The following is a 22,431-nucleotide window of genomic DNA, read 5'->3' on the forward strand; positions in this document are numbered from 1 at the left end:
ATTTCTCTCTCATTGGTATCTCTATTCTCATTTCTAAAAATCCCATTTTGTATTTAAATTCTACAGTAATCTTCCTTAGCAAGAGAAATTGATTCATTCATTAAAGTGACTCACCATTTTGATCATTTTAAACTGAAGTAAAATCAAGTCTTTCTTTTTGTCATTGTTGTTACTTGAAACACACATTACATACTGTGTAGTTTCATTCAGGTAAGAATAGGTCTATTCCCACGTGTTTCATACATATGTTTACAAACATATATATCAATGAAAGAAGGTGTTATTTGAGTAACAGTTTATACACAGCTAAGCATATAGCTTTCACATATATGTCTACACATATATGTAGAAACTTCTAATGAAAGAAGATGACACTTGAAAGACATTATACATCGTGGTTTCAGAGCGTGAAGCATACAGCTATTCCCATATGATTCTACATATACATTTACAAACACATGTATTTTAATGGCACAAAAATAGACACAAAGATCAATGGAACAGAACAGAAAACCCAGAAATAGACCCACAACTATATGGGTTGTGGTTCAAAGCAGGAAAAAACATCCAATGGAAAAAAGATAGTCTTTTCAACAAATGGTGTTGGGAAAACTGGACAGCAACATGAAAAAGAATGAAACCAGACCACTTTCTTATACCACACATGAAAACAAATTCAAAATGGATTAAAGACCTAAATGTAAGACAGGAAACCATTACAATCCTAGAGGAGAGCACAGGCAGTAACCTCTCTGACATCGGCCATAGCAACTTCTTACTAGATATGTCTCCTGAGGCAAGGGAAACAAACTATTGGGACTTCATCAAAATAAAAAACTTCTGCACAGTGAAAGAAACAATCAACAAAAGTAAAGGGTAACCTACGGAATGGGAGAAGATATTTGCAAATGACACATCTGACAAAGGGCCAATACCCAAAATATGTAAAGAACTTATAAAACTCAACACCCAAAAACCAAATAATCCAGTTAAAAAATGGACAGAAGACACGAATAGGCATTTTTCCAAAGACAACATGCAGGTGGCCAACAGATACTTGAAAAGATGTTCAACATCACTGATTGTCAGGGAAATACAAATCCAAACTACAGTGAGATATCACCTCACACCAGTCAGAATGGTAAACTTAACAAAAAGAAACAACAGGTGTTGGCAAGGATGCAGAGGAAGTCCTTCTATTTAACAATGTTGGTTTCATACATATGGCTCAAAGAAGAAATCATCTTAGTGATGATATCCTATATTGGTGGAAAAGTTAGTCTTCATAGGACAATTATGAAGGTCATTTTTAAAAAGGGGGTGGGGGAGAATAAACTCATTTTTTTCATGATTTCTGCTGCAAAGAAACAGTAAAATCAAAACACAGAGAAGAGGCATATGGTAGCAAGGTGTAGGAGAAAGAACTGAAAACATATAAAAGATGGAAATTCATGAAGCTGTTTCTCTCTTTAGCATTAATACTGTTCTTCAAATCATCCTCTTAACAGTTTCCTTCCCTTGACCCTGTCCTTTCCCTCCACCTTCATTTCTAAGCCTTAGTCACTTAATGGCTCTAGTCAATTTATCCTATACCTTTATTACACGAATATACCTCCCTCTCCTGTCATTAGAAATACAAGGTTTCCTTGCCAGAATGAAAGATCGATCTTGAAACAAGCTCTGAAAAACCTAGAAAGTAGACCAAAGAGATGTGTCAGGACCCCTTGCAGAGTGTTGTGATGGCAAAAGCAGCATAATGTGCTCTGAATGACTGAGTACTAACATAGTCCCTAGAGTGCTTGGGAAACTAGTTATCTATTTTCTAAGGATATTAGGCCAAAATGGCTGACGTAAGGGATTAAGGGACCAAATACAGATCCTGAAGGTCTTGTAGTCTGACCACTAGATACAAGGGAACTAACACTAATGGTGGAGTTAAAAAGCATACTGCATAATCTGATTATTAGCTAGAAGCATTCAAATCCAACCAATATCATTTATTACTACATGGTTCCAGTAGCACAGAAGCACTGGAAATATTTCCTTTCCTACTTTCTACATTTAACATGGTACTTTGTACAAAAAGCTACTGAGATCGGACCTAATGAAAAGCACAGACAATATATGAAAGTGCTTTGCCAACAGTAAAATCTTACGTAATTCTATGCTATTATTATTAATAATATTCTTCCTAGCAAACACTGGCCTCATGTGGAAAAACCTCCATCTTTATGAATATATTCAATATCCAGAGTTAACTTACTTGCTTTCCAGAAAGAAAAACACATACAACAAAAGAAAAAGCTAGGTTTTATTTGGAAATTTAATTATAAATATAGAAAAATACTGTATGCCACTCAGAGAAAGTAAATATGACAAAGATAAAATATATGCTTAAATTAGTATGAAATGTGATATAATGACATCTCATATACTGAGGACCAAACAAGTGCAATGTTTACACAGAACAAGAAGAAAAATAACTATAAAAAAATGCACATAAACACTTTCTAAAACGACATTCATCAAAGTAAATAAAACCTTTAAAGGCACATTACCTCCTGGTAAATGGTATTTGTTTCACCCAAGAGAAACAAAAACTAGCACCCGCAAAAAAGAAGAGAGAGAGGGTTCACAGAACATTACAAGAAGATGAGTCATCATAAAGCTTTGCAACTTGGTTTATTATAAAATAACATTTTAAGTATGCTACCTACAGCTCAGTAGTTTGTTATATGAGGAGAAAGTAGTGTAGGAAGAATAAAATAAAATATTATGAGAACTTACAAGGTCAAGGTATACTTCCTACCACTCTTAAAAACAGTATGGGACTTAGAAAAACAATAGGAAAAGAGAGAACCACTGAACCTAGCCTCTTGCAGTAACTATGATTAGACTATTGATTAAGGACTAGTGCTGACTGACCTAAATAGAGAGTAACCAGTACCCAGGATGACTCATGAGAATGTGTTTTGGGAACAAAAAAAGTCTTATTTCTCCTGTTTTCTTTGAGCTTCCATTCTAGAATGGACCTCTGTTTTCTTCCTGGGTCTCTATTTACTGAACTAAAAGAATGACTCTTAAATAAATTTTAAAAATCAGTACATAAAGCTGACTTTTAGACATGGTGGAACATCATTTTTCACAACCACAGAAACATATTTATTTGGGGGGTTTTAACTGGACCAGTGATTTTTAAAACTGTAGTTCCTGACTATCATTTAAGTTGAATTTAAAACTTAAAAATCTTTATTCTTATATTTTAATAGTAACAATGTAATAAAGATTCAGCTTCTGGACTACAAAAATGACCAAATTGTAGGACGATAATGTGAAGACATTGGATAGGCCAAACAATCAAGTTAAGTAATTGGCCTTATTTTTCCTATGCCCTCTTTAATTTGATTGTAAACTCTAATGAAAAAAATTTTATTCAGTGATAAAAATGCATTAATTCGCTGGTAAAAAAGCAAGAATATTCTCATGGATGTTGAACTTAAAGGAAAGGGTGGATATACATGCAAGAAATATACAGCACTTATTAAAGATTTCAATATGAAAATTAATATATGTATTATTTACATAAATGTGTACAAAAATACATGTAAAATAAGTATTTTAAATAGTATCATATCATTATGAAAAATAAGCATAAACAAGTTATTTTCCTTTTAGTTTTAAGTGACACATTTATATCAAAAACTTTAAAGGAATTGTTAAAGAAACTAACATTTTAGGTATGACTGAATAGTTCATTTCGTTACAAAAGCTTTATTCCTTTATATATACCAAGTAAAATTTTAAAAAGTAACCAGAAAACTTCTTTCTGCATCAATTCTCAACATTTTTTATAACGAGACACAAGCAAGCATTTTATAAATAACATTAACTATATAAATTCCCATTGAAAACATTATATTAAATTTACCACTGGGTTCCATACTCCCATATGCTCCACCTCAAAACTCTAAGAGGAATTTCTAAATTTGACAGTCTAAGGAGATGGGATTTACTAATAATACACATTAACATTTTCATAAACGATAAATTTTATTGAGAATATTTGAAAAGAAGGGGCACCTGGGTGGCTCAGTCTGTTAAGCAACTGACTTCGGCTCAGGTCATGATCTCATGGTTCCTAGGTTCGAGCCCCACATCGGGCTCTGTGCTGACAGCTGAGAGCCTGAAGCCTGCTTTGGATTCTGTGTCTCCCTCTCTCTCTGCCCCTCCCCAGCTCATGCTTGCCTCTCTGTCTCTCAAAAATGAATAAACGTTAAAAAAAATTTAAAAATATTTGTAAAGAAAATATTTTAATAAATGATCAAAAAATATAAGGATTTAACATTTGTCTATTTTATGTTTACTACTGTTGACTCCCTATAAGATTTTAAATACTTTAACAGTATGTTCATCACATCATCAGGTAGTGTAGCTTTCTGTAAATGCTTAATAGTTCAAGTGAAAGATAACAAAATAAATGTCACTAATAAAATATTACATATAATAAGCACAAAGCTAATCATGAAATTCAGTACTAATAAGATTCTTAAGTATATATTAAAGACATATTTTGGAAGTACACATAGAAAAATCTGCAAGTATACAGGCTTTGTGCTGTTAGCTCAGAACCTGGAGCCTGCTTCAGATTGTCTGTCTGTCTGTCTGTCTCTCTCTCTCTGCCCCTCCCCCACTTGAGCTCTGTCTCTCTCTCTCTCTCAAAAATAAACATTAAAGTTTTTTTTAAAAAAATAAAAATCTGCAAGTATAAAATTTGCAAAAGAAAAATAAAAAAGCAACAAATTCATTTTACTTGCAAGCTTCATATTAGACAATCATCTATACCTAGAACCATAAAGTAATATAAGAACTGTGCTTTCTTCAAAAAGGTAACTTGCTTTAAAAACAGTTTTATTGTGCTAAAATACACATAAGAAAAAAACTTACCATATTAACCATTTTTAAGTATACATTCAATGATAGATATTAAATACATTCATAATGCTGTGCAACTGTCACCCCCATCCACCTACATAACTTATTTTATCTTATCAAACTGAAACTCTGTACCAATTGAACAATAACTCCCTATTCCCTATTCCTCCCAATCCTTGGCCACTACCATTCTACTTTCAGTCTTTATAACTCTGACTACACTAAATACTTCACACAAGCACTATCATCTAGTATCTTTTTATGACTGGCTTATTTCACTTAGCAAAATGTCTTCAAGACTCATCCATGCTGTAGAAAACAGCAGAATTGTTTCCCTTTTTAAGGCTGAATAATACTCCCTGTATATATATGCCACATTTTGTTTATCCATTTATCCATTAATGAAAACTTGAGTTAAATCCACATTTTAGTTTTTGTGAATAATGCTGCAATAAACATGGGTATACAAATACTGCTTCAAGAACCTTCTTTCAATTCTCTTGCATATATACCCACTGTGTCTCCCTCTCTCAGTGTAATTGCTGAATCATACAGTAAGTCTATTTTTAATTTTTTGTGGAAACACCATCTTATTTTCCACAGCAGTTCTACCATTTTCCATTCCCACCAACAAAACACAAGGATTCCAATATTTCTACATCCTTACCAACACTGGTTTTCTGGAGTTTTTTGGATAGTAGCCATCTAATGGGTATGAGGTTAAACGTCATTGTGGTTTTGACTTGCATTTCCCAAATGATTAGTGATATCAAGCATATTTTCATTCAGATATCATCTTTGGAGAAATGTCTTTCCAAGTCCATTTTGAATTGGGTTGTTTTTGCTGTTAAGTTTTAGGAGTTCTCTATATATTCTGGATATTAAACTCCTATCAGATATATGATTTGCAAATATTTTCTGCCATTCTGTGGGCTGCCTTTTTACTCTGTGGATAGTGTCTTTTGATGCACAATTTTTTTTTTAATTTTCATAAAGTACAATTTGTCTATTTTTTTTCTTTTGCTACCTGTGCCTTTGGTATTATATCCAAGAAATCACTGCCAAATCCAATGTTATAAAGGTTTGTCTTATGTTTTCTTCTAAGAATTGTATGGTTTTAGGTGTTATATTTAAGTCTTTGATCCATTTTTTGAGTTGATTTCTGTATATGGTGTTAGGGAAGGGTTCCACTTCATCCTTCTGCATGTGGATATACAGTTTTCCAGCACCACTTGTTGAAGACTGCCCTTTCCCTCTTGAATGGTTTTGGTACTCTTGTTAAAAATCATTTGACCATATATTTAGGGGTTTATTTCTGGGCTCTCTAGTCTATTCCATTTGTTTACATGCCTGACTTTACACTAGTACCAGTTTTGATTACAGTAGCTTTGTAGTAATTTTGAAGTAACAAAGTATGAGTCCTCCAGTTTTGTCTTTTTCAAAATTGTTTTGACCCTTCAGGATCCCTTGAGATTCCATATAAATTTTAGGACAGATTTATCTATTTCTTCAAAAACATCATTGGGACTTCGATAAGGAATGCATTGCATCTGTAGATTGCTTTGGATAGTATTGACATTAACAATATTAAGTGTTCTAATCCATTTATACAGGATGTTTTTCATTTTTGTTAGGTCTTCTTTAATTTCTTTCAGCAATGTTTTATAGTTTTCAGTGTACAAGTCTTTCACCTCTTTGGTGAAGTTAATTCCTAAGCATTTTTTTAATGCTATTGTAAATGTAACTGTTTTTATAATTTCCTTTTCAGATGGTTGATTGTTCACGTACAGTGATTTTTGTGTGTTGACTTTGTATCCTGCTACTTTACTGAATTTATTTGTTCTTATAGGTTCTTTCTTTTTCTTTTCCTTTTTTTTTTTGGGGGGGGGGAGAGCCCATATAGTTTTCTATATATAAGAGCACATCATCTGCAGATAATTTTACTTCCCCTTTCCAATTCAGATAACTTTTCTTTTTCTTGCCTGACTGCTCTAGCTAGAACTCCCAGTACTATGCTGAACAGAAGTGGTGAAAGCAGACTTCCTTGCCTTGTTCCCAAGCTTAGAGGAAACACTTTGTCTTTCACTATTGAGTATGATGTTCACTGTAGGTTTTTCATTTAAGACTTTTGTTAAGTTAAGGTAGTTTCCTTCTATTTCTAGTTTATTGAGTGTTTTATCATGAAAGGGTGTTGAATTTTGTCAAATGCTATTACTGCACCAATTGAAATGATATGGGTTTTCTCATTCTGTTGATATTACAGATTACATTAATTTTTGTATGCTAAACCCTCCTTGCATTCCGGGAATAAAGCCCACCTGGTCCTTTTAATATACTACCTAATTCTCTTTGTTAGCATTCTGTTGAGGATTTTAGTGTCCATGTTTATAAGGGATTTGGGGCTATAGTTTTCTTGTAGTGTCTTTGGTATAAGATAATTCTGGCCTCATAAAATGAGTTGGGAAGTATTCCCTCCTCTTCAAAGTGTTTGGAAAAGCCTGAGGTGCTATTAATTATTCTTTAAACATTTGTAGAATTCACCAGTGAAGTCATCAGGTCCAGGGCTTTTCTTTGTCAATAGATTTTCTTATTAGTGATTTAATATCCTGAATAGTAATAGGTCTATCCTTATTTTCTATTTCTTCATGGTTCAGTAGGTTTGGTAGGTTTGTTTTGTTGTTTTTTGGTTGTTTTGTTTTTTAAGCAGGCTTCACACCCAGCAAGGAACCTAACACAGGGCCCTAACCCATGACCCCAAAATCAATACCCGAGCTGAGATCAAGAATCAGACGCTCAACCGATACACTTAGGTGCCCCTAGTCTTGGTAGGTTTTGTGTTTCTACGAATTTGTCTAGTTTCACCTAGGTTATCCAATTTGTTGGCATACAACTGTTCATAGTGCTTTCATATAATCCTATTTCTGCAAAATTGGTAGTAATTGTCCCCATTTTCAGTCTCGTAATTTGGGCCATCTCTTTCTTTTTTAATTGTCCCTCTAGCTAAGATTGTCAATTGTGCTGATCTCTTCAATCTGGCTTCACTGATTTTCTCTATTGGTTTTCTATTTCCTATATCATTTAACAGTGCTCTAATCTTTAATTTCTTTCCCTCGGCTAACTTTGGGTTTATTTATTCTTTTTATTTAGTTCCTTAAGTTATAAACTTAGATTGTTGATTTGAGATCTTAACTGAAGTATAGTTGACATACAATATTACTTTGAGGTGTACAGCAGCAATTCAACATTTATATATGTTACAAAATGTGCTTATATACATTATGGAAGACTTGGCACCTTTCTTGATTTTTAAAATAAGCAATTTATAAATTTCTCCCTTAGCACAAATTTCACTGTGTCCCATAAATTTTAGTATGTTGTATTTTTTTTCATTCCTAAGTATTTCCTAATTTCCCTTGTGACTTCTTTGATCTTCTTTGACTTCTTAGTTGTTTAGGAGTATGTTGTTTAATTTCCATAAATTCATGAATTTTCCAGTTACCATATGTTCTATCCCAGAAAATGTCCCACGTGCACTTGAGACAAACGTGTATGCTATTTTTGGGTAGAGTGTTCTGTATACATCTGTTAAGCCTAGTAAGTTTATTGTGTTAAAGCCCCTACTTCTTTATTAATATGTGTTCTCGTTATTGGAGAGGCTATTTTGAGTGAGGTATTAAAATCTCTAACTATTATCATAGCACTATTTCTCCCTTTAATTCTGTCAGGTTTGGGGGCACCTGAGTGGCTCAGTCAGTTGAACTCTTGATTTCGGCTCAGTCATGATCCCAGGGTCATGGGACTGAGTCCATGTCAGGCTCCATGGTAAGCATGGAACTTGCTTGGGATTCTCTCTGGTCCCTCACCCCCACTCTGTCTCTCAAAAATAAAAATAAAAATAAAAATAAAAATAAAAATTCTGTCAGGTTTTGCTTCATATAATTTGATGGCCTGGCACTAGGCACATGAATATTTATTAATATATAGTGTCCTTTTTAATCTAATTAAAAATTCTCTTACCACCTCAATTTAACTACAAATTAAGCTGAGGGGCACCTAAGTGACTCAGTGAGTTAAGTGTCCAAATCTTGGTTTCAACTCAGGTCATGATCTCACAGTGATGGGACTGAGCCCCACATCAGGCTCCGCATGGAGCATGAAGCCTACTTAGAATTCTCCCCCACCCCTGCCCTCTAGCCCCCTTGCATACACACTTTCTCTCTAAAATAAAATAAAAATAAATAAAATAAATTTTTAAAAAATTAAGCAGATTTCAGAAAGACTGTTTTAAAAAATTTACATTTTATAAATTATAAATTATAATATACCTTTGTGAATCCAAATTATGCAAACAAAAAAAATTTTTTTTAATTAAAAAAAAAGTGGGGGAGGCACCTGGGTGGCTCAGCCAGTTAAGTGTCTAACTTCAGCTCAAGTCATAATCTCACCGCAGTTTGTGAGTTCAGGCCCCACACTGGGCTCTGTGCTGACAGCTAGCAGGCTGGAGTCAGCTTCAGATCTTGTGTCTCCCTCTCTCTCTGCCCCTCCCCTACTTTTGCTCTGTCTCTCTTTCTCAAAACTAAATAAACATTTTAAAAAATTTTTGAAATTATGCAAAAAAAAAAAAAAAAAAAAAGACACGGATGTTGATTTTGAAGTTTTGCACTCAACAAAATGCCTCTGTTCCGTAACTGACTCTGTCACAACTAAATTATATAAACAAATTTACACTATGTAATGCTGTTTTTATCTGTCTTATGTTTGGGATTATTTATTAGAGAGAGAAAAAAGAACTCTGTTGTTAAAAAATGTATGAAAAACAATATTCTTTGGCTATACCATGGTACTTCCTAGGGCAGAGAAACATAAAACAAAGGTTTTAACTAGGGAACATCAAATGAACAAAGACAAAAGAACTCTACAGACCATACTGATTTTCAGAAACGTAAGGCAAAAATTCTGCCATTATATAATTCACAGATATCTCATGGCATCATGAGAATCATACCTGGTATTGGTCATACCAGCTGAAGAGCACCAGCTCTTCATATTTCTCCCTAAGGCTACAATCAGTGACATTAGGTTGGTAGGCTGAAATGGCCTATGATAGGAATACATATATCATGAAAATCTGTAAACAAAATAAATCAAGGGTTTTTGTTTTGGGTTTTTTTTTTAACGTTTATTTATTTTTGAGACAGAGAGAGACAGAGCATGAACAGGGGAGGGTCAGAGAGAGAGGGAGACACAGAATCCGAAACAGGCTCCAGGCTCTGAGCTGTCAGCACAGAGCCCGATGTGGGGCTCGAACTCATGGACTGTGAGATCATGACCTGAGCCGAAGTCGGACACTTAACCAACTGAGCCACCCAGGCGCCCCTTGTTTTTGTTTTTAAAGCTACACCACACCCTGACTCTCAGACCAGGCACTAAATATTTACCAGTGTAACACTGGAAGTATCACACTGCAGAAAGTATTCTGATGCAAAGTTCACTTAATTAGCTACCTCATTTTTTAAGATGGGAACATTATTTTTTTCAAATAATTGGTAGAATGCAATGTAAAATAAAAATTTACTTCAAAGAAACCTATACTTTAAAAAATATGGGAGAGGCACCTGGGTGGCTCAGTCGGTTAAGCGTCCGACTTCGGCTCAAGTCATGATCTTGCGGTCCATGAGTTGAAGCCCCGCATCAGGCTCTGTACTGACAGCTCAGAGCCTGGAGCCTGTTTCAGCTTCTGTGTCTCCCTCTCTCTCTCTGCCCCTCCCCTGCTCACACTCTCTCTGTCTCTGAAAAATGAATAAACCTTAAAAAAAAATTTAAAAAAATATATGGGAGAGGAAGCACTACATTTTGACAGTCCATTCCATCTGAAATTTTAATAGTCCTTCCTAAAAAAAAAAAAAAAAAAAAGGCAACTCCCTACAGGAGCTATGGTACTGGTCCTGTCTCTCAGAAAAGTTCCTTTTTAAATAATTTGAGGTCAAACAAAATAAACTCCTCCTCTCTGTGACCAATCAGCCTTCAATTGTTTTAAGACAGCAAACATATAGTCTCAGGATTTTCTCTTTGATGTTTACTCTACATTAAAGATTATAAAGATTTTCAAGTAAAATATTGCTCCTGATCTTAAGAAAAATCCATTATACAGGGAATAATGAATCTTTTTATAAAGAAAATTATCATAACTGGTACCGGGACAACTTCAGTAAATCTAGTAATTATGAAATTAATATTAAATGTTAGAATATCAAAATAGCAAGATAATGATTTCGAGTACATATAAAACCAACCTTACAATCTTACTCTGATATTTATCATAATTGATTTTGCATCAGTTTAGATATCAGCTCATTTTCTCAGTCCTTGTATCTACTCCCTCACCAGGGACTAGACCTGTCACACTGAAGTTGGAATGATATAAAGTCTTGAGCCCAAGAAGCAACCTTAGTACCCAAGGGACATTCTTTTTATTTGTGCCTCTCATCTGTCCTTCAATTTGACTTTTACTCATTCACTTAAAAAATCATTATAAAACCCACCATGTTGTAGGCCTGTGCCAGGCACTGAAGATATAATGGAAAAAAAAAAACAAAAAAACACACCTATGACTTCATAGAGGACAGTCTGTTAGGAGAAATGTCCACTGAACAAATAATGTCATTAAAAAATTATAATTATAAATTATTATTAATGCTATGAAAGAAAAACATATGACTCAATGAATGTATAACAGGAAGACCTGCCACCTCTGGAGCCTTAGAAAAAATTTGCCTGATAAAGTGAAATTTGACTCAAGACCAGAAATATGACGATAAGGAGAGTTCAATAGTGCAAAGGAAACTACTTTTTCCAATTCCAGACATATTGGTTTCACCTTTCCTGAACTTTTGTTTCCACCTTTGTTATCTCTTGGTATTTTTTTCCTAAGTTTTATTGTATCTAGCTAGCTACCAGCTCTGACCCTTACTATCCCCCCTAATAATAACAGCTAATGTTTATTGAGTTCATACTACTTGGAAGATATCATTATAAGCAATTTACATATGTGAACTCACCTAATCCTTACAGTGACCAGGTGGTACGTCACATTTCCCCATTTTACAGATGAAGAATCTGAGGCACAGTCATGATTAGCTACCTGCCCAAAATTACACAGCTACTGGTACTAGTCCTTGCATGTCCATCACCTGCCTCATAACCTATCACTCTCACAGAAACCCCAAGGCACCAAACTAAACTGGCACTACTACTAGGAAAAAAATAAATATCAAGTCTCCTATATCCTCCAAATTGCTACCATCTTCAACTAGGCAGGGTCATGCTTTCTCTCCACTTTTCAGAAATTAGGAATGAAAAACTGACCACAGTAGCCAACACTAAACCATCTCCAGAAGCAAGAAAAAATTTTTAGAATAATATATTCTTACAAAAAGTTACCCACCCAGAATATGAAATGGAAACTTGCCAAGGAGAAAGAATTATAATTTATTCAATCCCTTCTATACCTCCCAAAGGAAAAACTTTTTTTTTCTTTTAATCCAAATTTATAAATATTTTGCATGTATTTGCAATAGTAATATAAATTAATAACAGTAAATTGGTTATGATATAGAACAAATTCCCCCAAATTAGCTTGAAGTAAGCAACTTTTAAATGTTACAGAAAAAAAAATTACTATTAAATGAACAAGGCCTCATTGAAAACTATATTTAGATATTTTTAAGGTTCCTGTTATGATCAAAACTTTCATTTGTTAATTCACCATTGAAGGTGATGTGAAAAACAATAATTATGTGGGTGATTGATACAAGTGAGTGTATGACTCATAGTTTGCAAAAGAAAATGATTTGGGGGAAAAGGCTCAGGAAGAAAGAAGCAAATAATGGATTCTGGAAGAAATGAAGACCTTTCCTGTCCAAGAACTGTCACCAGTTCTTTATTACTTGAAGATTAAGGGAATAGTGAATAAAGCTGTCTGCCAGACAGCAGAAAAGGTAAGAAATAACGTTGTCTCTAAATGTACCTCGCATGAAAATTTTCAAATATAACATTCATAAAATTAAACTTTCTATAAAAAGTTACCAGAAAACCCAACTCAAATCAGAACAATGGAAATGTCAAAATAAACCAACATTACATTTGTCAGGAACCTGAACAAATGAAACAGCAAGATAGGTCAAGTTGTAAAATTGTCTCATTTTATTCCACTTGGTTTTAGAACAAAGGCAGATCCAATACTGATTTAGTAGGAGACTTTGTGGGGTTTATTTTTGTTTGGCTATTTTTCTACTTTAGTTATTACAAAATAAATATTTAGTTGTTACTAAGTTTCAGCGAATTTATACAACGAGCTTTAGTTTCTGGTTCCAGAGGTCAAATTCAAGCCACTAAATTCAGTTCCACTTTTTTACTAACTACCCCTTCCCTCTCCTATAGATCTCAAATATATCATATATATTTACATGTACTTTTTCTTAGACTCACATTAAGGTATGGGTATTAATTGCTATTCCTGCATTATGAATCTTTACAGAAAATGAAGAGAATTTCATTTTAATTAATGTTCATTTTAATTAATTTCATGTTCAAGTTACATGTCTCAAAAAAAAAAAAAAAAAGAGCTGTGTGTGTGAATGTATGTACACACTTGTGTGTTAGATGACGGATTCAAACCTAGGAAGTCCAATTATAGAATCTTTGCTCTTAACCATTAAGCCACTATATCCTGGAAAAGAACCAAGGTGTGACTTTTAAACGTACATAACTGATTTAGGGAATAATAACTTTTAAAATAAGAGATCATATTTCTGAAGTCAGTAAGCTAAGTATCAGCATTAGGTTATAAGAACACATCTGATGAAAATTTACTATGACAAAAGGGTTTTTTTTTTCTCTCTCTTGTGAATGAGCTTAATTTCCAGAAATTCTAGCTTTATCATATTGGATATTATATTACCTAACATTTTTGTGATCTCTTTATAGAGTTTAAAGCATTTTTGTATCTAAAACCTTATATAATCCTGCCAGCAACACTATAAATAAGTCAAGTATGATGGTTAATTTTATGTCAACTTTGCTGGGCCATAATACCCAGACATTTGGCCAAACATTATTATTCGGGATGTTTCTGTCAAGGTTTTTTGGGGGGGAGTGAGATTAAATTTTAAATTACTGGACTGAGTAAAGCAGATTACTCTCCATAATGTGGGTGGTCCCATCCAATTAGTGAAAAGCCTTAATAGAACAAAGACTGACATCCTGAAAACAAGAATTCTGCCGGCAAATTGCAGACTCAATTTGGACTCAGATTTTTTACTTGGGTCTCCAGCCTGTCAGCCTACTGTACACATTTTGGACTTACCAATCCTCTTTGAGATTCGATTCCTCAAAATCAATCATTCAATCTCTTTTCCACCTCACGCATGTGTGTGCACACACATATGTACTCACATACATGCACATGTACGTACACATATACATGCATGCACACAAACACACACATCCTGTTGGTCCTATTTCTCTGGAGAACTCTAAATCAAAAAGCAGGGTAGTTGAAAAGTCTAACAAAACAAGAAAACAGGAATTCATATCCTTATCTTTGTCTATAGTCATTCTTAAAAAGATAGTAAAATTCTCAAGCTATGCTAGAATTGTTTTCATACCCAAACCACTCAGCCAATGTAATGTTCTTTTTCTTTTAAAACAGTTACTTGACAAAACTAATCAACTCCGTAAAACAGTATGGCAGATCCTCAATGAGTTAAGCATAGAATATCATATGACCCATCAATTCCACTCCTAGGTATATACCTGAGTGAAAACATATGTCCCTACAAAAACTTGTACGTGAATGTTCATAACAGCATTATTCACAGTAGCCAAAAAGTGGACACACAAATGCCATCAATTAGTGAATGGATAAAAAGGATGTGGTATATCCATAAATGCAATGTTGTTCAGGGAAAAAAGAAATCAAGTACAGGCACATGCTATAACATGGATGAATCTTGAAAACATGCTAAATAATACAAAGCAAATGCAAAGGGCCACATATAATATGAATCCATTTATATAAGATTTCCAGATTAGGCAACTCCATACAGACAATAATAGATTAGTAGTTGTCAGGAGCAAAAGGAAGGGGGTCAATGCGGAGTGAATGCTAATGGATATGGGATTCCCTATTGAAGTGATGAAAATGTTCCTGAATTAGATAGTGATGATTGTACCACCTTGTGTATATACTAAAATCCACTGAATAATATGCTTTAAAATAGTGAATATTAAGATAAGTGAATATCTCAATTTTCAAAGTGTTAAAAATTTTAAAAACTAATCAACTTACCTGGCCTTTTTGTGGTGCCAAACAACGAACAACTTCATCCACCATTACTGGGATATGTAATTTAGTCATAGCTTCAAAATCTCCATTTTGAGATCTATGTAACTCCTGAGCTCCAGTTTGATCTGTTTGCTCCTGGGCTTCATATTCATTACATCTTTCTGTTGTAGCATGTATTTTTTTTGGCCAGATACCTAAATTAAATATGCCAGATTCCAACCAGCATGATAGAAATTCTTTATAGATTTTACAAAAATATGGGTATCGAAGCATCTTGTAGGTCAACCAATCTAGAAAAAATTAAAAATATCATGATTGTTGGATTTTTAAAATATGTAATTTTGTATAACTTTTTAAAATGGCCTGGTAAGCTTCTAAGACCATTAACATGTTAATTATTAGAAATGTAAAAACTGTTTATTAAGTCATCATTTTTCTGAAATATACTTTTTTTTAATGTTTATTTATTTTTGAGAGAGAGAGAGAGAGAGAGAGCACAAGTGATGCAGGGGTAGAGAGAGGGGGAGACACAGAATCCAAAGCAGGCTCCAGGCTCTGAGCTGTCAGCACAGAGCCCGACACGGGGCTCAAACTCATGAACCATGAGATCATGACCTGAGCCTAAGTTGGGCACTTAACTGACTGAGCCACCTAGGCACCACAGAAATATACTTTTCTAATTTTAATTAAGTCTAAAGAACGGATTCAGTGCATTAGAAATGTTTATTTGAAAAAACTATCTGGATGATTGAAGGGATTATAAATATTATCCTATTTTAGGTTCAGGTAGTCTTTCATTTCAAGCTCTTCTATTTGTTTTTTCTCATAATGCTAAATCTTCATCTTTAATTTAACTTTGAGGAACTGTCCCTGGAAAAAGCTACATATGTTTATCTAAAAAGAAAGAAAGGTAAAACTGTCTGTGAAAATCTTGCAGACTTGTTATGAATATGCTCTGACAAGATTGTCTCAGATGGCCTATATCAGCGAAGCATGTTTCAATTTAAATTATAACTTTACAGGGGCACCTGGGTGGCTCAGTCAGTTAAGCACCTGACTCTTGATTTCAGCTCAGGTCATGATCTCACAGTTGTGAGATCGAGCCCTGTTTCAGGCTCTGCACACACAGCGCAGAGCCCGCTTGGGATTCTCTCTCTCCCTTTCCCTCTGCCCCTACCCTGCTTGCTTGCTCTGTGTTTCTAAAAAGTAAACAAATAAACACTTAAAAAAAAAAAAAAAAGCTTAGGAAATCTATAAAAATAAATAAATTTTAACCTTATAAACGCTCAGCTGAGCCTACCTTGGCATTTCGTATTCACCTTTGTTTTAACTGTCTGTCCTTGCCCCCAAAAAACAAGAAAATAAAGATTAAGTTCCTTAACTTTCTCACACTTGTTCCTTTTTATTCTGCAATCTGTAACTCTTAAATGCAGAGGAAAAAAGTATGTAAATATATTAACGGAAAACGTTTTAAAAACATTATGCTTTTAATACAGGTTGTAAGCAATGTTTTTAATACTATTATAGTAAATGCAGAGTTAACACTGTTTTTTAGTCCTCATAGATTAGGAGTTATTTAAAAATAAGATAACACCTTTTTATCTACAAAAGCAGATGCACACTCAGTGCTTAGTGTTTTCTGAAAAAAAAAAAAAGTGAATGGATGGATAATTCTACAGAATTAATATTTTTAACAAAACTTGCTTTAGGAAATTTTGCCTGCCTGACAGACCCTACCAAAAACCACATTCTCAAAATACTTCGACACATAAATATCCACCTCCAAAAAAGAAAAAGAAACATAAATATCTTGTTTAAATATGCCTTCCCTTCCTTTTGCAACAGAAAATGAAAAATGATGTTGAAAAGTTGACCACACGTAATGACTAGAAAAGAAATACATTTATATTATATAAATATAGTATCAACAAGATGTTACCTTAAAAATACGCCAACTTTACCTAAGGCATAATCCACAGAATTTTGTAGCAAATGTGACACAGGAAAAATATTGGGGGAGGGGGGGGAATGTTTTAAGTAAAGTTTTCAATGTTCACCAGTTTCAAATTAGTCAAATTATTAATTATGCCTCATTTGTTTCTGAAAAGTTATACAGGGGCACCTGGGTGACTCGGTTTAGCATCCAACTATGGCTCAAGTGGATGGTGGGTTGTGTCCCAGGTAGGGCTTTGTGCTGACAGTGTGGGGTCTGCTTCAGAGTTCCTGTTTCCCTCTCTCTCTGCCCCTCCCCCACGCATGTGCACAGCAAGGGTTCTCTCTCTCAAAAATAAACATTAAAAAAAAAAAAAAACTTTAAAAAAATAAAAAAAGAAGGCTTATACAAAGTAAACCCTACTACCCTCAAAACCTAGTGTTTCTAACATTTTTCAAAATAGAGGCTAACATTTATTAAGCACTTACTAAATACCACTAAACTCATTCTATCCTTACAACTCTTAGAGATAGACAGTATACTTATTTCTATTTTACAGATGAGAAAAACAGAGAAGTAATTTGCCAAAAGGTCACATACCTAGAAAGCCATAAAGCTAGAACTGTAACTCCAGCATTCTATCCCAAGCCTTTAATCTTAGCTTCTATGTTACAAACATAGCCCACTAGCTCCATTTAATGCACCCATGTAATTGCATGGCACTTTAATTATACTGACTGTATATTTGTTGTATCTCATGGGTTACTTTTTCTGTAAAGAGCCAATATCCTATTGCTTAATCCTATATCCATATGTTTATATTTAAATATATACCTAGATAAACGTATGATGTATATTTAAATAGACAGATATACATACATCTATACATCTCTATAATATTCCAGTACAGGAATCAGAACCGCACAGGAAGTGCGCACAGAACCGCAAGTAGAATAGAAAAAAAAGCTTCCTTTGCCAACCGTTAATTCTTTTCTTTTTGCATTCAATTTATACGTATTTACTCAACTATGTTTCAAGTACAAAGCCTGAAGATTTTATTATGCAGCAATTGGCTACTAACGTGGGTTAACATGGAGAAAGGACCTCAAATAATCTTCCTCTTTGGTGGTTTCCTTGACTATCTCCCAAGAATGGAAGGGGACAAGCTCTAAAGGAGGATGTTCTTTCCTTTCCGCAGCCCAGTGTCCTACCAGATAACTCAGAGCGCTCAAGCAGTTGGCTATGAACCAAACACCCTACAGGATTTAAGATCCTTTAAAAGTTTCCTCTGGTCACAGGAAGGAAGCGGAGAGACGGGAAACCGGCCGCTTGAGCCAACTCTGGTTTCCTAGGTAAGTCTTTTAGCTTTGCCAGCAAAGTTCAGTTTCAGCTGTTGAAAGCAGGGAATTGGCCAGGTTACTCTTTAATTGTGGGTACAGAAGTGAGGGATACCTTTGAAAACTACTTCCTCAACGGTGCCGTTACCATCTTAGCACTCAGCTTTCCCAGTGGAGAAAAACGTTCGAAAACTTAATTCCTAAGGCCAAAAACCCAGCCTGGAGGCTGGCAGCCGAAAGGAGAGAAACTGAAAGAGGTTCTAAAGTTCAGGAAGAATGCATCCTTTTGCCTAAGAATTATACTCGGAGGAGGGAAAACTGTTCACAAACTTCTGAACTCAGGATGAGTGTTTAGGAGGGAAAGCGGGAGCAGGGGCGTGTTTCCTTTTGTCCTGGGCGAATTCAGCGACCTCTGGAAGTTCCCCCAAAGGCTTGGGGTGAGCTCCAAGAGAGCTCCCGGGACTCGGCCACCTTCTCCTCACCTGAGGCACGAAGAATTCACTGTTGGCTTCTAACTCGGGCCAGCGACGACCACTACTACGGTGCCAGAGAACACGAGTTGGCGCACGTCTAGGTCCCAGCCTTGGGGGAAACTTGCAAGGACGGACAGATCTGGTCCACGTCCGCCCCAGCAACCGAAAACCGTCCGCCTTTCGTTCCGCTCTTTTCAGGCCCCAGCTGACAAAGGGTCCTGCAAGCACGAGGGGGTTCAAATAGCGTTCCTGAAGAGGGGGCGGAAAGAAGAACCTACCACTGCCAGGTTTAAATTTACTTTTACTTTTTTTTTTTTTTAATGTCTGAATCAACTTTAAACCTAACTCCATTTTATTCTTAACTCCACTCTATTCCGTTTACTATGAGCCTCTGTTAAATTTCCGTGTTCTATTGTAACACATTATACTCCCAATTTCTAACAAAAGGTGGGAATTTCTGTCTCCTTTAGTCCTATGTTTTTATGGTTTCGGTTCTTTTTCCTTCATTTCGTTACAAAATACACTAGTCTCATACTTTGTTTTATTTCTTGATGTCTTGCCAAACAGAAGCCAACTGGCAGAGTGATGGCATTTATTGTAACATTAAAGTTTCTTTGCTTTGACTACACAATACTTTAAGAATATAGACCTCATCATCTAAATGTGCTAAATGGCAACTGTAAGGCAGAATTTAAAGTTAAATGTAAAATAAGCACTTAGATTAGGTGTGGAAACACCTGTTAGCAAGGCTTACAATGTGGTGTCGAAATGAAATCTAAAACACTTCTTATTCACCAATAATGAACGCAATTTTACAAGAAATTGGTTTTAAAATACCTATTTTCAGAATAGATTAAGTATCTTAAGATCACTTAACCTAGAAATTATTTCCGAGACAAATGCCTCATTTCTGAATTGGCTGGTTTGTACAGTTAAATTTCCTTTAGGGATCTTCTGAAAACTTGTTTTTGTCTTTGTTTTTTAAGTAAAATAAATTGTGCCTGTGTCTCATGGGCTATTTTGAGAGTGAAATAAAATAACATATATAGAGTTAACAAAATGCCTGGGACATCAAGTACTATAGAGTGAGTACATATTTGAAATAAAATAAAAAGACTTCTCAATTTTATTACCAAACCCAGCACCACACAAGTAACTATTGTGTTAGCTAACATATATGTAATATAGCCAGCAATTAATATCTTTATTGATGCACTATCCAGAGTTCAGAAACAATCATATAACATGCATCATATACAATACACTGTGCTTCTGATTTTCTTCAAAAGGAAATAAGTGTCCATAATGTAGAAGTTTTCATAATTGTTTCACTTATAATATTCTGCAATGTGTTGTGCCATCCTATTTATTATGGTGATAAGCTCCATATAAGAATATAAGCTCCAAGAAGGCAGGGAGTTTTTATTTATGCTATTATGTCCCTAAAGTCTACAATCAGTAAGTGCAGAATGGATACAATAATGTTAATATAAAGAATAACAATGACATTCAGATCATGCTATTGAAAACATCCTGACAAATAAAATGGACTTATCTTAGCAAACATATTTCCCTTTTTTCCTGGTATTTTTTTTTTCTTTTTAAACCGTACATTTTGAAATAATATCTACAGTCTAGGACTTTAAAAAACACTGCATCCAAAAATGAACTAAGCCAATAAATTTAAATGGATTTATTTTGTAAAGTCCTCATCCGAAAGGAATGTCAAAAACACCAAATAGTTTCAGTCAGCAATAAAGGGAGTAGGCCTGGGAGTCCTGAGAAATGAAGCCTAGGGCCTCAAACCTAAAGCTCTGGACTTTCAATTAATTGAGGCGAATTGACCCCAGTTCGGTTTAAGTGAAAGTGGCTGAAAGGAACAGGTCCCTACACCTTCCAGAGCATGGGACCTGTGCCTTGGAGGCCTCACTACTCAATAGAGAAAAGAAGATAAACATTCAGAATCCATTAACCCACACCCAACAGGCTCCGCCTCTCCCCCAGCAGACGGCACAAGCCAACCCCTGCCCGCTCCCTTCTCACTCACACCCTGAACCCAAGGACCGGGCCCTGCGCCCGCGGCTCTTGAAGTGGTCTGAGGATCCCAGGTGGCTACCTCCCACCTGCAGCTGCGGTCTAGCCCCGCCCACCTCGGCCAACGCCTCCGGAAACAGCCGTGCGCGTTGCCCTGGCGACGCGCAGCAAGGCCGGTTCCACAGAGCCGCGCGGCTGAGACTACTGGCGCCAAGCTACCACGCGCCACGGCAACGTCCGACGTGATTGCGTCACTAAGTCGGCAGCCAATGAAACGAGGTGCTGGAAAAGCTGGATTGGGTTTGAATCTTGTTGCCGAGTTTGAATCGCGGGGAGGCGGACATCGAAGTGAAGTGTCGCGGTAACCTTTGGTGGACCAGAGGTGAGTGAGAGGCACGTGAGGAGAAACTTCTCGTCTCGGGAACGCTTCTTTTGATGGCCTATCTCGCTGGAAACGGAAGGCTCCTGCGGCCGCCTGAGGAGAAGACGGGATGGGCTTGTTGACAAACGCCGAAGGATTGAGTGGGGGGGGGGGGGGGTAGGGGAGGTGGGCGTAGGGGGCGGGTAGTTAGCGTCCCCGGGGAGAAAGTGAAAGGAAGAGGAACTCGAGTCCCAGCTAGAGCAGAGCTCTACCTGATCGGGAGCTCTTCACTGCTCCACAGGAAGGGCAAAAATCTCCTGCCTTAAATTCTGAGAAAGTCGGAAGTTTTAAAGGGCATCCTGGCTCTTTCCCTAGACTGGCAGAGCACTTTAATTGCCTTGCACCTTACAGTGTAAAGTTCGTTCCGGACTCCAAATTCAGAATGTTTTGTTTAAGATACAGTTGTAAATGTAACTCTGAGCTTAACTATGTAATGAGGAATTTTGGTTTTCCAACTTACAAACTTTTTGTCCTGCAAGGTCCTGGTGTTAACGTGGCAAAGGTCAGTCGGGAACCTCCTCTGAGTCTCAGTTGTAGCGTCAAGATGAGACCTGCCAGCACTGTGTAACGGGATTGCCAAGAATCAGATGAGGTATGGAAGCGGTACCACTTGGCAAAGTGCTTTGCAAATGAATCAGAACTCCTTTTACCCTCTGTTCTTAGTTTATGCAAGACTTTTAGCAGCTTACTAGGCATTCAGTTACAGAGAGATCAAGGCTAACTGCTGTTTATGAAAAGAGTTTATTTGTCCAGAGTTGAATAATTTTGTATAATACATACTTTAGGTTATTTACTATGAACTATGGAGTAGACTGTGTTAAGCATTCTACAGGGTTTAGTTGGTAGTGTTATTCCACCACATTCAGGCCCTCTGGGAAGTATTTATGAACTTTGGTGCTAGAGAATATCAGATCCAAAGACTAGATAGTGCTTGTTAATAAGTTTCCGTTACATTG

General features: G+C 35.8%; 2 protein-coding genes across 7 annotated transcripts in view; one reads left to right on the forward strand and one right to left on the reverse strand.

Moving 5' to 3' along the window:
* METTL15 (methyltransferase 15, mitochondrial 12S rRNA N4-cytidine) overlaps positions 1-21,254 on the reverse strand; it is a 212,112-nt gene extending 190,858 nt beyond the window's left edge. For 4 of the 6 annotated variants that reach the window (XM_078433341.2, XM_060606258.3, XM_060606254.3 and 1 more), the window contains exons 1-3: positions 21,068-21,168; positions 19,030-19,238; positions 15,281-15,567 (exon numbers count right to left, since the gene is read on the reverse strand). In XM_078433341.2, the coding sequence (XP_078289467.1) occupies positions 15,281-15,550 (270 nt within the window). In that variant the 5' untranslated portion in view covers positions 15,551-15,567; positions 19,030-19,238; positions 21,068-21,168. Of the gene's footprint in view, positions 1-15,280; positions 15,568-19,029; positions 19,270-21,067 lie in introns of all 6 variants that reach the window. The other 2 variants (XM_081790293.1, XM_081790292.1) reach the window with 2 other exon arrangements.
* A 64-nt stretch (positions 21,255-21,318) lies between these two features.
* The window catches only part of KIF18A (kinesin family member 18A), a 79,603-nt gene continuing 78,490 nt past the window's right edge, over positions 21,319-22,431 (forward strand). Inside the window, exons 1-2 of the mRNA XM_060606251.3 lie at positions 21,319-21,436; positions 21,955-22,067. The gene's annotated coding sequence lies outside the window, so the exon portion shown is untranslated. The remainder of the gene's footprint in view (positions 21,437-21,954; positions 22,068-22,431) is intronic.

The sequence above is a fragment of the Panthera onca genome, chromosome D1, assembly GCF_046562875.1.
Source record: "Panthera onca isolate mPanOnc1 chromosome D1, mPanOnc1 haplotype 2, whole genome shotgun sequence".
Lineage (NCBI taxonomy): Eukaryota > Metazoa > Chordata > Mammalia > Carnivora > Felidae > Panthera > Panthera onca.